Raw genomic sequence first — 14,414 nt, 5'->3', positions numbered from 1 at the left:
GGCGGGGCACCCCTCCCTTCCCCGTCCACGCCCAATCAAGATACTCAACCCTGTCCTGTTCCTGCCCCGTCTTCCGTTGCGGGGCACCCATTCCGGAGAATGGGGAATTTTCGAATTTTCTCGAACTCCACCTAAAATGCATTTAGTTTCAGGGTATTTTAATTATAGGAATTTGGGGTATTTCAGAATTCAATTATGAAAATTTAGAAGTATTTTAGAAATGGAATTATGGGATTCTAAGATTTTAGGAATTTAGGGAAAACCTAGAAATATTTTAAAAATTAATATTAAACCTAGGAATATTTTACTAATTTACCATTAAGTTTGGGGCGAGTTTAAGGAATTATATGCAAACCCCGTCCCATTTAATCCCTAATGTAGGGCAAAAATATTTTCCCTATTCCCATTTAATACCACCCCATTTGAGGTGGGGGCAAAAATCAGTTGGTTGGCAGCCCTAAGCCCATTTGGGTAGGGTCACAAGAAAACGCCAAATAACTGTGAGCATAGCAGAAGATTGATTGATTGACAACCCCAAGCCTGTTTGGGTTGGGTTGTAAATGAGTTGGATACAATCCAATTTTATTATTATTACGATTTTATTATTTTATTATTTTGTTATATTATCATTTTATTAGTACTTTATTGTTGTTCTATTAGTGTTTTATAATCAATATCTTATTAATTTATTAATATTTTATAAATATATAATTATTATGAATATTTTATTAATAATTTATGGTATTTTTTATTAGGGGTAATTTGGCTAACCAATCATGAAGAGACACATGGCGAGTCCGAACCATCTAATGACACATCAGTGCCATGTAAGGATAGGTTGAACTAAGACAAGTCGGCCTAAACCGATTAACCCAACCCATCTCGACCTAAGGAAGACCAATAGGTCACTCCTCAACAAAGTGGAGCACATCACTTAGGGAGAACAAGCTGATGACTTTGAATGCTAGCTTGACCTTCCCGACCTAGGCAGCCAATGTCTAGGGTACCATCCTATGCGGCGGGCTATCCTTATCTGGTTAGAACACCTGTCAACTCTGTAACCGATAGTAGCACATCGCCCACCTAGCAAGGATGACCCCCGTCCCTGCACGCTTCAAAGAGACTAGATGTGGATCGTTGCTAGCACCGGTGAAACGTGTCTCGAAGACATCGACTCATCAATGTCTCAATGAACCTAGCGAGGACCCGGACCTCTGAAGCATAAGATGCTACTTATGTCCCTAATGAGAAGACCAGCAAGGTGACCACCTCAGTCAGGTTAGATAATAATGCTTAGACATCAAGGTCCAGGAGGAACAAGTGTAGGAGGTGCCACATGCATGAGCACATTAAAAGTTGACTTAGCCCTAAGGTGGAGGACTACCAATAGAGCCCTCTAAGGACCAGGATGTTAGCTGGTCAAAACTCCAATTACACCCCAATTCATCCAAGCCTCAACCTTTGCGGCCAAGATCCATGTTGAACCCTGGACCGAGGACTTCAAGGCCCAAATTTGGAGACCTCGATAGAATGACAAACCTGGTTGACCACACCGACAACTTCCAGGCCGTCATGTAGTTGCATGGAGCAAACAAGGCAAGATTGTGCCTCGCCTTCCCAACTACCTTCTATTAGGCGACTCAGATGTGGTACTCCGATCTAGCCCTCGGTTCCATCAAAACCTGGGATTAGTTTGTTAACTTTTTGCCACTCAATTCGCCACCAACAAACGCCGTTCAAAGACTACCGACCACCTGATGACGATCTATTAGAAATCCGGCAAGGACATCAAAGAGTATGTATAGAGGTTCAATCTGGAGTCTTTGCAAATCTACAATCTTGAACATGTCGTACAAATGACTACAGCAATCCATGGTGTCTGAGACCCCTTTCTTAGGAGGTCGCTTGCGAAGAATCCCCCAGAGGACATGGAGAAGTTTTTCAAGCAAGATAAAAAATATATGAATAACAAGGAGACGCTTCGTACATACGAGGATCTCATTGGAACCGGCAAGAGGAAGGAGGGCGATGATGACCGAGGCGAGAGTAGCAGCAAGTGCAACCAAGGAACAACTGGTCGTCAAGGTGCTCAAGGTCTCCATGTCGCAGGTATAGGTCGTCCGACCCCTAGTCACTTTAGGTCGTTGCCCCGCCTCTCTAGGTTGTCGACACGACACTCCAAGATTCCCCCGTGAAATACAATAACTACACTCCACTAAACGTGAGGAGGGGAGAGATCCTCATGGAGATCAATTCGACTGACTACCTAAAGTGGCCACCTCATCTAAAGGGAAACCTGGCCAACAAAAACCAAGACTAGTACTACCACTTCCATCAAGATAAGGGGGCATCAGTGTGCGACCTGAGTAATGACGAGGAGAATCTTCCCCCAAGAGGCCAATAGGTGATTTATTTCACTGAAGATGATAAGAGAGGGCTTCACTATCCCCATGATGATGCCCTTGTGGTTAAGTTGATCATCCACGACTACAAGGTAAAGCACATCTAGGTCAATAGTGGCAGCTCGACAAACATTCTTTTTGTGGAAGCTTTCAAGAAGATGCAGCTGCAAAGGTTGGACCTCGTCCCTACCAACGTACCACTGGTCGATTTCAGCGGGGAGGTTGTTCGACCTATAGGAAGGATCAACCTGCCAATTACAATGGGGACCACACCAAACAGGATCACATTCGACCATAGTTTTCTAGTCATTGACACACACTCACCCTATAACGCCATTCTTGGTCACCGTATCCTGCATGCACTTGGATCCATTATATCCACATACTATTTGGCTATGAAATTTTCCACCAAGATTGGAGCTAGGTAGTGTGCGGGGACCAATTAGAGTCCTAGACGTGGTGGCCTCAAAAGACAAGGCAAAGCAGTTGTTGGTGGTCAACTTGGAGCCGTTCCTAGAGTCTGGCAAGGACAAAGTTTGCCTATAGAATATGTTGTCTTGGTGTCAGTCTCAGATACCGAGCCCGTGAATACGGTCCAAATTAGATCTTAGCTCGAGGAACCTCTACATTCCGAATTAGTAAGTTTTTCGCATTCTAATGTAGATATATTTTCTTGGTTGCCTACTAACATGCTCGACATAAACCCCTCTATTATTACCCATAGGCTTAATGTAGATCCTTTGGTTAGACCCATAAAGTAGAGGAAAAGAAACTTCACCCAAAGCGGTAGAGGACCATTGACGATGAGGTTAGGAAGCTCCTTAGTGCTGACTTTGTTAGAGAAGTAGAGTACCCGACCTGGATAGCGAATGTGGTACTCGTCAAAAAGGCAAATGGGAAGTGGTGAATGTGCGTCAATTACACTGACCTGAACTGAGTCTATCCAAAGGAAAGCTTCCCACTCCCAAGGATAGACATACTGGTAGATATCACATTGAGGTTCGAGATACCAAGTTTCATAGATGCCTACTCCGGTTACAACTAGATCCACATGGATCCAGCACACCAAGAGAAAACAACTTTTGTAATCGAAACCGGTCTATATTGTTATAAGGTTATGCCTTTTGACCTAAAGAATATCAGGGTGATCTACTAATGTCTTGTAAATATTTTTTTTTCAAATTTAATTGGAAATAAAGTAGAATTTTATGCAGAAGATAAGATTGTAAAGTAAAAAATTCCAGTTCTCTTATTGTTGATTTAATTGATGTGTTTGTTGTACTAAGAAAATATAACTTGAACAAGTGCATATTTGGAGTCACATCGAGCAAGTTCCTCAACTACATAGTCACCCGACATGGCATTGAAGCGAACCTTGAGAAAATTAAGGCAATAATAGACATGCAACCTCCATGGTAGTATACTCAGATCTGGTCTACAATGTAGATAAAGTGTAGTGACCTGTTTACTACATAAGCAAGGTTTTGCGTGCAATTGAGACCAGGTACCCGAACATAGAGAAGCTCGCCTTTGTGCTCATCATATCAGTTGGAAGTTACGTCCTTACTTCCAAGCCCACACTATCGTCGTTCTCACCGATAGATCCCTTCGCCAAGTGTTGCAAAAGCCAGAGGTCTCGAGAAGACTGATGAAGTGGGCCATCAAGCTTAGAGAATACAACATCCAGTTCAAGTCGTGCCCAACGATCTAGGTGCAGGTTTTGGTAGATTTCGTGGCTAAATGTACCTTTAGCTTGCCAACCTCGGCACTGGATGAGCCTACATACAACTCAAAGATGTCCACCAGAGCAAAACCATCCCTCAACTAGGATGAAGAACCTTGGATCCTTCATCTAGAGAGGCAATAGAGCCGACTTGATTCTATTAGGACCCAACGAGGTGAAGCTAGAGTATGTCCTATGGTTCAGATTCCAGGCATCCAACAACAAAGCTGAGTAAGAGGCTCTCATCACCAGCCTATCCCTTGCAAAGGAGGTTGGTGCAAGGAACGTAGAGGCATGTAGTAACTCCCAGCTCGTGGTGAACTAGGTGAACAGACACTGTGAAGCTCGGGAGCCAACGATGGTGAAATACTTGGCAAAGGTACATGAGCTAATCAAACAATTCAACTCCTTCAGCATACATCAAATAAAAAGGTACGAAAATACTTAGGTCGATGTGCCCTTAAAGCTGGTTGGCTTTATGGACAATACTAGGAGGACGACCTACATAGAAGACTTATCACGACCTAGCATAAATAAAGCGATAAAGGAGGAGGTTTCTCCTGTGAAGGTCACAGAACCAAGCTAGATGGATCCTCTCTTTGAGTACTTGTGCCATGAAGCATTGCCCTTAGATTAGAATGCAACTTAGAAGATTGAATTCAAGGCAGTTCATTACGTCATAGTTGACGAACAGTTGTACAAGAAGTTCACCCTTCCTTACTTACAATGTCTCCAACCTAGTGAGGCCGAGTACGCGCTCTGGAAGATTTATGAGGGACTTTACGCCAAACACTTGGAGGCAAGGCACTTGCTCAAAAGGCCCTCCGACAAGGTTATTACTGGCCAACAATGAGGGCAGATGTAGTCTAGTTTGCATTGTGATCGGTGCCAGCACTATGCCAACATACCCTAGCAACCGGCTACCAACATGTAGTACCTCAGCAGCCCGTAACCTTTTGTCTAGTAGGGGATATATATCATTGGTCCCTTCCCACTGGAAACTAAGTAGAGGACTTCTTCTAAAAATGTATTATTTGTTAATACAAGCTGTCCCGCGTACTGATCTCGGATAATGGGATGCAGTTTGAAGACATCAAGTTCTAAGATTGGTGTATTGAGCTAGGAATCAAACAAAAATTCACCCCAGTCGCTCACCCCAAGCGAACGAGCAAGTTGAGGTCACGAATAGGGCCATCTTGCGAGGCTTGAAAGCTTGGCTGGCCCGAGCTAAGGGATTGTGGGTCAACGATCTCCCAACGTCTTATAGGCATATCGAATGACGAGCAGAATAGCAATGGGTGAAATGCTATTCAACCTAACACTTGGAATGAATGTCATTATCCCTATTGAGATCGAGGGTGCCAACCTTACGATTGGAAAATAATGATGAGTGGAGGGCCGACCTTGGCTAAATCGAAGATATAAGTGACCAGGGATTTTGTCTACCTCCTACCAACAAAGGGTAGCTCAATACCATAATGCCAAAGTCAAAAGGTGTAGCTTCCAAACTTGTGACCTCATGTTGAGGAAGGTCATGGTGCCTGAGCTAGGCGTGGGAAAGCTAGGTCCTAATTGGGAAGGGTCCCTATAAGGTGACTAAGGTACTAGGACCGACGACTTTTGAGCTCAAAACTCTTGAGGGGAGGTAGGTCCCCCGTACATGGAATGCTAACATCCTAAGAAGGTATTACATCTACAGTTCCAAGCTCCTAAGTCAAAACTTAGAAATTTTGCTAAGTGTTGTAAGCAATATCTTGACAGTCTCGAGCTCAACTTTACACGAACACCCGCTCATGTGACTTGCTCTATGCACCTCCGCTTGGCACTGTTTCATTACTTAGCCGACTTTCACTAATCGTCTTATGACTTAGAAAAAAATAGAAAGGTACAAAGAAAAAAGATCAACACATGAAAGTCAAAAAGCACTCCATTACATAATCAAAAGAGGGTACATTACTATGGCAAAAAGAAGAAGAACAAAGAGCAAAAACAACAAAAGTAGAAAACCGAGCTCGGAGGCTCAAGATACATCATGTATGTAGGGGGGTTCAAGAAAAGAAACAAATGGTCAATCATTGTTACAGGGCATGTCGTTGCCCCTAGTTTGTGTTTCTTTAACATCGTCAACGGCTTCCTCATCTTCACCTCCCTCTCCTTCTTCCTCCTTGGAATTGGGCTCCTCATCGACTCAATCCATCATCTCGGCAGTGTAGGCCAAGCTCTTCAACATCTCGAGGTTAAACTTTGGGCTTAGGGACGCTATAAGCATGTGGTATATCTTGAAGCCCTAGTAGAAGAAAGCGACACTAAAGTCCTCCGGAATTGACGAGAGGCACGGTACTCTTTGACACCTTTGACCTTAGTGGTGTGGATGTCTTCAAAGAACTCTGACCTTTGTTCTACAAGCTTGGTCTCTATTTGCTCCAGCTTGCTGGCTAGGCTATCAACTTTCTTTACAACTTGGCCTTCTATAGTTTCTTCTATGCTAGCTCAGTGTTCAGGTCTAAAACAAGTTTAGAAGCTTGTTCCAATTGACCTTGGGAGTCCTTCAGATCCTTTGTCAAGGCCTCACGCTACCAGTAACCCGATTTGACTTGACCCATCAAGGCATGCCTGCGCCAAGGAGTTCGCTTCAAAAAAATTCTAAGAGGGACAGAGGCAAGGGAAAGGCACACAACAAAAATTAGTGTCTTAAAAGCACCTACCACCATGAGGTGACGAAGTATCTTTCCACCAACATGAGTAGGTTGCCTTGAACTCTTTGCCTCCGCCTCATTTAGGATGATGGTGGCCATGCTTATCTCTAGCACTACCACTAGATCTAGGAGCGAGTGCTTTGCCTTAGAGCTGACCTCCAAAGTGTCAGTCTCCTTGGCTCTAGGAGGCAAGTGACTCTCATCGGAAGCTCGGATGGCATTGCATATTGTTGCAACACCATCCCACAATTATTCCTCGATGAGGTCAATGTGGACAACCTTGGAAGCTACCTGCCCAACCTGAGGAGCCTCGCTATGGGTTACCTTCCTCTTCTTCCTTTTCATGGCTTGGAAGAGACCCCAAGTAGGTACTCCTGACATGTCTCTTGCACAAGTGAATCAAAGTCATCCAAACTACTAAAGTAGAAAACTAACAAAAAAGTACCCCTAAGTTTGGCACGATGACCTAACCGAAGGACTCAACCCTACCTGAATCAGCTTCTCTTCAGCTAGAAACTCACTAACTAGCAACCTCCCATTGATTGAGACGTGTACCCTCACCTACATGCACTCACTCAAAGTCTCGGTGAAGGGCCATTCGTTGTCAGTAGCTAGGAAGAAGTATTTCCTCTTCTAGCTAACACCTTGGAGGGAAAACTGCCCAATAACTTGCAACGGAGCAGTAAGATAAGTAGAAGCTGAATTTTTCCATAGGGTTCCTCTGCAAATGGCAAAGGCCGGCGAAGTTTTGGATGGTCATGGAGAAGCCAAAGTTATGACAGAAGGAGATGGTGTCGACCAAGGTCCTATTGGAGTTTGGGTGAAGCTGAGCTAAGGAGATGCCATAGTAGTTCAACACCTTGACTATAAAGGGATGGGGAGGAAACTTGAGCCCAACCTCCAGTGCTTGCTTGAAGATACAAACTTCCTCCTTCTTGTGCTCCCAAGGGTGTTGGCCAAGAGGAAGGGAATAGCTGAATTAGTTTGGGATCCTATACTAGGCTATGAGTTCGAGGATGTCCTCGACTGTAACTTTGTCAGACCGAACTCTGACATGGTATTGGGTTGACGTCAGGAGGTTGAGGGTCATTTATGGGAACCTTGCCATTTCTGAGCCAATGACCCCTCCTCGGCATGAATGGCGTAATTATCCTCTCCCCCGAACTCACTACCAGATAGAACTTGAAAAGGGAAGGAAAAGAAAAGGAAAGGAACGAGGACTCACTAAGAAGAGGCTATTAAACCGACCTCACCAAGGACTGTGATCACACCGAGCTCTTTAACCTCACGACACTTCGACTTCACTCAAACTTTAGTAGACAAGTGCAAATGGGACCCCCAAGGGCCCCTATATATATACGGGGAACCCGACCTACGAACGACTAAGATTGATATGATCTAATGGCTATAAGATGTGACAGTTCGTCTTCCAAGGAAAAATGAGTTTAGCATGTTTTTGATGTCTATGGAACCTATTTTTTGCATGGCATCAACGCATGCCCAAGATGGCCCAAATTGGGAGAATCAGTTCAATCTTAAACTATAACCTAGTGAATAACCAACGTCAGGAGTCAAGTCGTAATCACCCCATACTGGGCCACTCCCTTCACTGAGCTTGGCACCTCGGAATTAGGAGTGGGGGGCAATTTGACCGACCAATCATGAAAAGACACATGGCAAATCCAAATTGTCTAATAACACCTTGGTGCCATGTGGGGACAAGTCGGACTCAGCCAAGTCGACCTAAACCGACCAACCCGATCTACATCTTAACCTAAGGAAAACCAATAGGTCACTCCTCAACAAAGCAAAGCACACCATATTGGGAGAACACCTATCAATTTCGAAACTGACAATGGCACGTTGCCCACCCGGTAGGGATTACCTTGGTCCCTGCACACTTCGAAGAGATTGGATGAAGATTATTGCCAACACTAGAGAAACGTGTCCCAAAGATAACTTAAGGGCCCTGAGGCGTACGCATAATTTAGTGCACACAAGCTCTCTTGCTCTCTAAATTCCTCAACTTAAAAAGAATCACAGGAAACTCAAAATCAAAATTAAAAAACTAAAAACCCTGACTAACTTTGGCCATTGGGAACATTCGGGCAAGATCATGAGATATGAAAGTTTCTTTTTTTTTTTAATTAATTTTTATTTTAAAATAAATAAAAAATTGGAATTAGTTTGAAAGCAACCTCGAAACTGTTAACCGGGTCAAATGGTTTAACAATTAAATTGTTTGGGTTTACGGTTCTTTGACCATTTCAACGTTTTCTTTTTTTTTGCAAAATTACGTTCAGGGTCAAAATGGAGCTAGTGACCTAACCGATTCCTAGGTGAAATGGTTTGACCATTCGGTTTGGTCCAGTTTTTAAAACAGTGTTATCGCCTAAGGTGGAGATCCCTTTGTCTAACGAAGACAAGCCCGATGAAAGCTAGGTATTTTGACCCAAAGGGTTGAACTTTTGATCCATCACCAAATATTTAGGTAGTTTCATTTCCAACATCAATAAAAACAATTATTATTTATTGTGATTAATATAAAATGTTAGATAAGTCTTGATTTCTTCTATATATATATTTTAAATTATGTAACTTTTTGTATTTATTATATTTTAAAAGTTTTATTATTTAACTATGGCATCACAAGTTAACCCATTTGACTTGGATATTTGAATTGATTACCTACCACTAGGGCAGAAGAATAGTTTCATTTTTAGTTGGTTAAAAAATATAGATTTTATATTGTTAAAAGTATTGGATATAGATTTAATTGACAAAATTTACTAGTTTGAAAAAAAATTGATGATATATATGATTTAATGAGAGTTGATACCTAAAATATAAGACTTAATGAAAAGGAATTGAATGAAACAAGAAACAAAATTCAAATTACAATTTCTATTCTCACAATTAGAGGGAATCTCTTCGTTCTCTTCTCTTGTTCTTTGTTTCCTTCTCTTCATTCTCTGCTCTTCTATTTGAATTAATTTTGTTTAGGGTTGCTTTGGGTTTTGCGTAGGGATGCAAATGGATCGGATCAGATTTGAATAAGGGTATATCCAAATCCGATCTGACAATATAAATACTATATCCGATTGGATCTCACAAACAGTGATTCAATTTTGAATCCATTAATAATGTTGGATATTCGAATATGATATGGTCCTATTTAATTTCTAAAAAAATTACAAATATATCATCTTATATAAAGAAAAACCAAAAAAAAAATATAAGTATTTTCTTCAACTATTTAGATCATAGATATACATGTGTACTTACAAAAAAATAAATAATATAAAAATTGCAAAAATGCAATATAAACATATTTATAAATAAATAAATAACACATATAGACAATCCGATTTTCAACCCAATACTATTGCCCGATTTGATCTGAAAACTCGATAACAATATATCCAAATCTGATAAAATAAGATAAGATTTTGGATTTGATCGGATCATTGATCCAATCCATTTGCACCCCTATTTTTGTTGATATGCACCCCTATTTTTGTTGATATGCACATTTCGATTAACGAGTAAGAGTTTTTAGTGGACCATGTGTTTGACGACAAGCCATGTCATTTAAAACAAGGGTAAATTATAAAGACCCCCCTATACTTTGTTTTACAACAAAGACCTCCCTTATACTATGACCGTGAGACAAAGACCCCTTTCACAGAACATGTCATTTGACGAAAATAATGACAAAAATAGACACCCACCGAAAACCCTCGTTTAAAACCTTGCCTCAAAACCCATCCGAAACCCCTTGTGTAATCCATCCCAGTGTCCATTCTCTGTCGGAGATCGCACTAGTGCCACATTGAATGTAGAAGAAAGCGAATGTCATTGTTGCCAGAAAAGAAGATCTCGTTGCCTGAGGAAGAAAATCTATTTTCGCCGTTGCCGGAGAGAAGGCCTTTTTCACTGTCGCAGGGGGAGCAATCAATACGGACACTATCATCACTCATCGTAGCCCGTAGCTGAAGCAACATTATGTGGGGCCCAGCCCATAGCCGAAGCACTGTCATCACTTACCGTAGGTCCGTGTGGGTAGCATTATACTAATTTACATCCATTTGCTGTCAGCAGCTTGCAATTTGCGTCCGCCTCTCCCAAACCAGAAGTCAAGTCAGAGAGAGGATTCCTTTTCACCCAATATCTAATCGTTAGAGATGAGTATGTGTCACCCAGCTACAATACGATGCCCGTCCCCGTCTAGTCGAATTCCTTTGGATCCTCGCCTTCAAATTCCCTAGTTGTCTTCTTGTGTTCTAAGCAAAGAAAGACGAGCAGTAATAAATTCTTAGAAGACATTACTGTCGAAGTGTCAACTAGTCGCCCGTGATCGATTCTTCTATATAGATTGAAGACAAGAATATCTTTCTTTTGCAGTAATGGATCGTCGGATAGATTAACAATGTTGTTTTCTGACGAGATTCCCTTCGACATCTGCCTTTACTTGCTTCTCTCTCTTTATTTTTCCGGCAACGTAGTTGATTCTCAATCAACAAAATTTGATCTTGGAACTTTAACTCTGAACAGTCTGAAGCTTCTCGGAGATGCTCATTTGAGTAATGGCGGCTTGCATCTCACTCGTGATTTGTCCGTCCCTAATTCTGGCGCTGGGAGGATCTTGTATAGTAAGCTTGTCAGGTTCCGCCAGCCGGAGACTCCTACGGCTTCTTTCTCGACTTTTTTCTCCTTCTTGGTCACTAATCTCATCATCGGTGGAGGACTTGCTTTTCTAATCTCGTCGGATGACGAGACGGTCGGCAACGCTGGTGGGATCCTTGTCTTGGTTGGAAGAAATGCGATGTCTGGATTCGTTGCGGTTGAACTCGACACATTAATGGACGTAGAATTTAGGGACATTAATGGGAACCATATGGGTTTGGATCTGAACAGCTTGTTTTCTACTCAGGTGGGTGATTTGGGTGCAGTTAATGTGGAACTAAAAAACGGGGATGTCGTGAAGGGGGTTTTTGTATTAAGGTCATATTACAAGGGGGTATTTCTCACAAAACAAAGTATAGGAGGTCTTTATCACAGACCCTATAGTACAGAGGGGTTTTGTAATTTACTCTTAAAATAATTATTTTAATAACTCTCTAACGGATGCAAAAACAAGTTGACAACGTCTTTAATGTCTTTCATTATAGCCTTATGGTGGCCTTTTTTTAATAGTTCAAGGTTGAAAATGGCATTTTTTAAAGGAAAAATTCTTGATTAGTACCTTGTACTTTACGCCTAGTGTCACTTTGGTCCCCAAACTTTAAAATGACAATTTAATATTTAAATATTCAAAGGGTGTCGATCCAATATTTGTCATTAATCAACTGTTAAGTGGTATTTGAAAAGACACAAATACCTCTCAAGTATCATCTAATTCTCTTTATCAACCATCTAAACGTTTCCCAAAAATAAACAGTCTCAAATTCTTATCTCTTCTATTCAACAAAATTGGAGTTACATCTCAATGAAATCCATCATTCAAGAAATGTTATTTAATGAATTAATTAATGATAAATACTAAATTATCACATTTAACAGATTAATTGGCCCAAAATAAAAGATACTAATGAAGACCTGGGATCAAATCCCGTTGATGGGGGTAAGGGAAAGGGGATGGGCTACCCTGTTGTGTAACCCCATGAAGCAAGGAATTTTCACTTTTTTAAAGTTTAATCCCTTAAAAGATATCATAAAGATGCAGTTTGAAACATGTATAAGTGTCAAAGTTTATATTGCCTTTCAATCCTTGTTGCTTTTTGAATAAAAATCCTTTTTGCCATTCGTCCTTCTCTAAGTCGTCTAAGTCGCTACTCGCTAGTACGATTTCGAGATTCCGTGTCTTTTGTTCAACCGATTAACCTCAGCCAATTCCTTTTTAACCCTCGGATTGGTTTCAGATGTGAGATTAATGTTAATACGATGAGGAATAAGAATTTTAGGTGGGTTCGAATCTGACATATCAGATATTCAGAATCTCACCACCCCTCAATGAATCAGGGACATAATGACCTTCCATTGTGTACTGTGGACACCATCTTTCCTTCCACGTAAAGGGAAACTTTATACATCAAAAGATCAAACATTCAAATAAATAATGTAGATGACTGTTCCGCCCCTCTTTGTCTCTCTGTTGAGGCAACAAAGTTGGAAGGTATTCCAAATTTCGTTCAGGGGCAATTCAGCGAAAGAAATCTCCGAAGAAAACTTGATTAGGTTTTTTTAAAAAATATTATTTTTATTAATATCAAGACCCAAAAATTGCCCTTATATGCTATTATACCATTATCCGTTACTTCGATACACGTGTGAGAACGCGGGTAAGAGAAGGATCTCACACGTGTGGTATACAACTCAACGACGCCGTTACGGCTGCGTTTGCGTGGCCTCTGCAACTCAAAGCCCGAATAAATCTCCATGCGCCCTTCTCGTCCTCCCTCTTAACGGAGATCGTCTCCCCGCCGTCAAATGCAGAGAACATACTTGTCGGAATCCGGCGACTCCGATTCTGCCGGTTTTTTATATCTTTCAGATTCATCTCCCGCGGAAACTTCAACCCAAACAAAAACAATTGCCATCTGGGCTTCGCCGGAGGCGACGAAACCGATGCTCTACGAACCGAAGAACTTCGTTGTTCATTCCCTTTGGCCGAGGAAGTCTTCGAACTTTGAACCTTCTGCAATTTCCGGTAATCCTGTGGGTGACTGCTCTTCATCAGCTTTCCTTTCAAACTCGAGTAAGAGCTCTCCATTCCCTGTTCGCGCAAAGACCCAGATCGCCGACAAGAAAATTCTCGCCCGTAAATTTCATCTCTTACGCTCTTTCCATCCCGACATTGATCAGAATCAGAAAGGGATTCTTTCTGTCTACGAGGAATAAGCTTCCCGCAAAAGATGACATCCTCAGCGGGACACATCTGGGCGCTCCAATCGCTGAAGAATTCAAACAATTCCTGATCGGGTGATGGCCTTCTATCGTCATTGAAGAACTCCTCCCACTCTGTTCCATCTGTAATGGGTAGATCGCAGAGAGAAAGCGCTTCTTCTGCTTCAAAGTCCTGAAGGTCTTTGTTCTCGGCCATAGGTGGTGGTGGTGTGGAGAACTGAACTGGGAAGGAAAATTTAAAGGAGTATAGAAGATTCGTTGACTGGAATTTCTACATTCAAGAAAGAAGTGGGGTTCGAGGCCTCATAGTCGCCCCATTCTTTCTCTTTTGAAGTGAAGTTGCTGCGAGCCTGTGTAACTTTGTCATGGCTTCTGGAAGGGATAGAATTATAGAAAGTGCCAAGAGAGAAACGCGATTTCTTCTAGAAGGGGCCAAAGATAAAATTGGACTTGTCATCGGGATTTCTTTCTAGATAACACATTAAAATCTTCGCTTTATGGTTTTTCACTTTTTCATTCGTTTTGGACCGTTTGGTCCTTAAAAATTTACAATTTACCTCCCGTCTATTTTCAAAGAAATATGCAAACACCAGTCCTCCCTTTACTGACAGAAAATGTTACTGTGATGCTAAAATACCATTTTTACCCATAGCGTGGAGTGTGGGACTGGAAAAGCAACGTGTCAAA

The 14,414-nt window shown here is 41.7% G+C and overlaps 1 protein-coding gene and 1 pseudogene across 1 annotated transcript; one reads left to right on the top strand and one right to left on the bottom strand.

Annotated features, from left to right (window-relative positions):
- Positions 1 to 1,928: 1,928 nt before the first annotated feature.
- Positions 1,929 to 12,044, top strand: LOC148802129 (L-type lectin-domain containing receptor kinase VIII.2 pseudogene; annotated as a pseudogene).
- A 417-nt stretch (positions 12,045 to 12,461) lies between these two features.
- Positions 12,462 to 14,107, bottom strand: LOC104599189 (uncharacterized). The gene has a single exon (XM_010261623.3). It carries the CDS (start codon positions 13,921 to 13,923, stop codon positions 13,177 to 13,179), a length of 747 nt encoding a protein of 248 aa, XP_010259925.1. The 5' UTR covers positions 13,924 to 14,107; the 3' UTR covers positions 12,462 to 13,176.
- Positions 14,108 to 14,414: the final 307 nt, after the last annotated feature.

The sequence above is a fragment of the Nelumbo nucifera genome, chromosome 2 (assembly GCF_055504915.1).
Source record: "Nelumbo nucifera cultivar China Antique chromosome 2, China Antique-T2T, whole genome shotgun sequence".
In the NCBI taxonomy this organism is placed as follows: domain Eukaryota; kingdom Viridiplantae; phylum Streptophyta; class Magnoliopsida; order Proteales; family Nelumbonaceae; genus Nelumbo; species Nelumbo nucifera.
The sequence above is the reverse complement of the archived record's forward strand: the minus strand, read 5'-3'. Positions and strand labels throughout refer to the sequence as shown.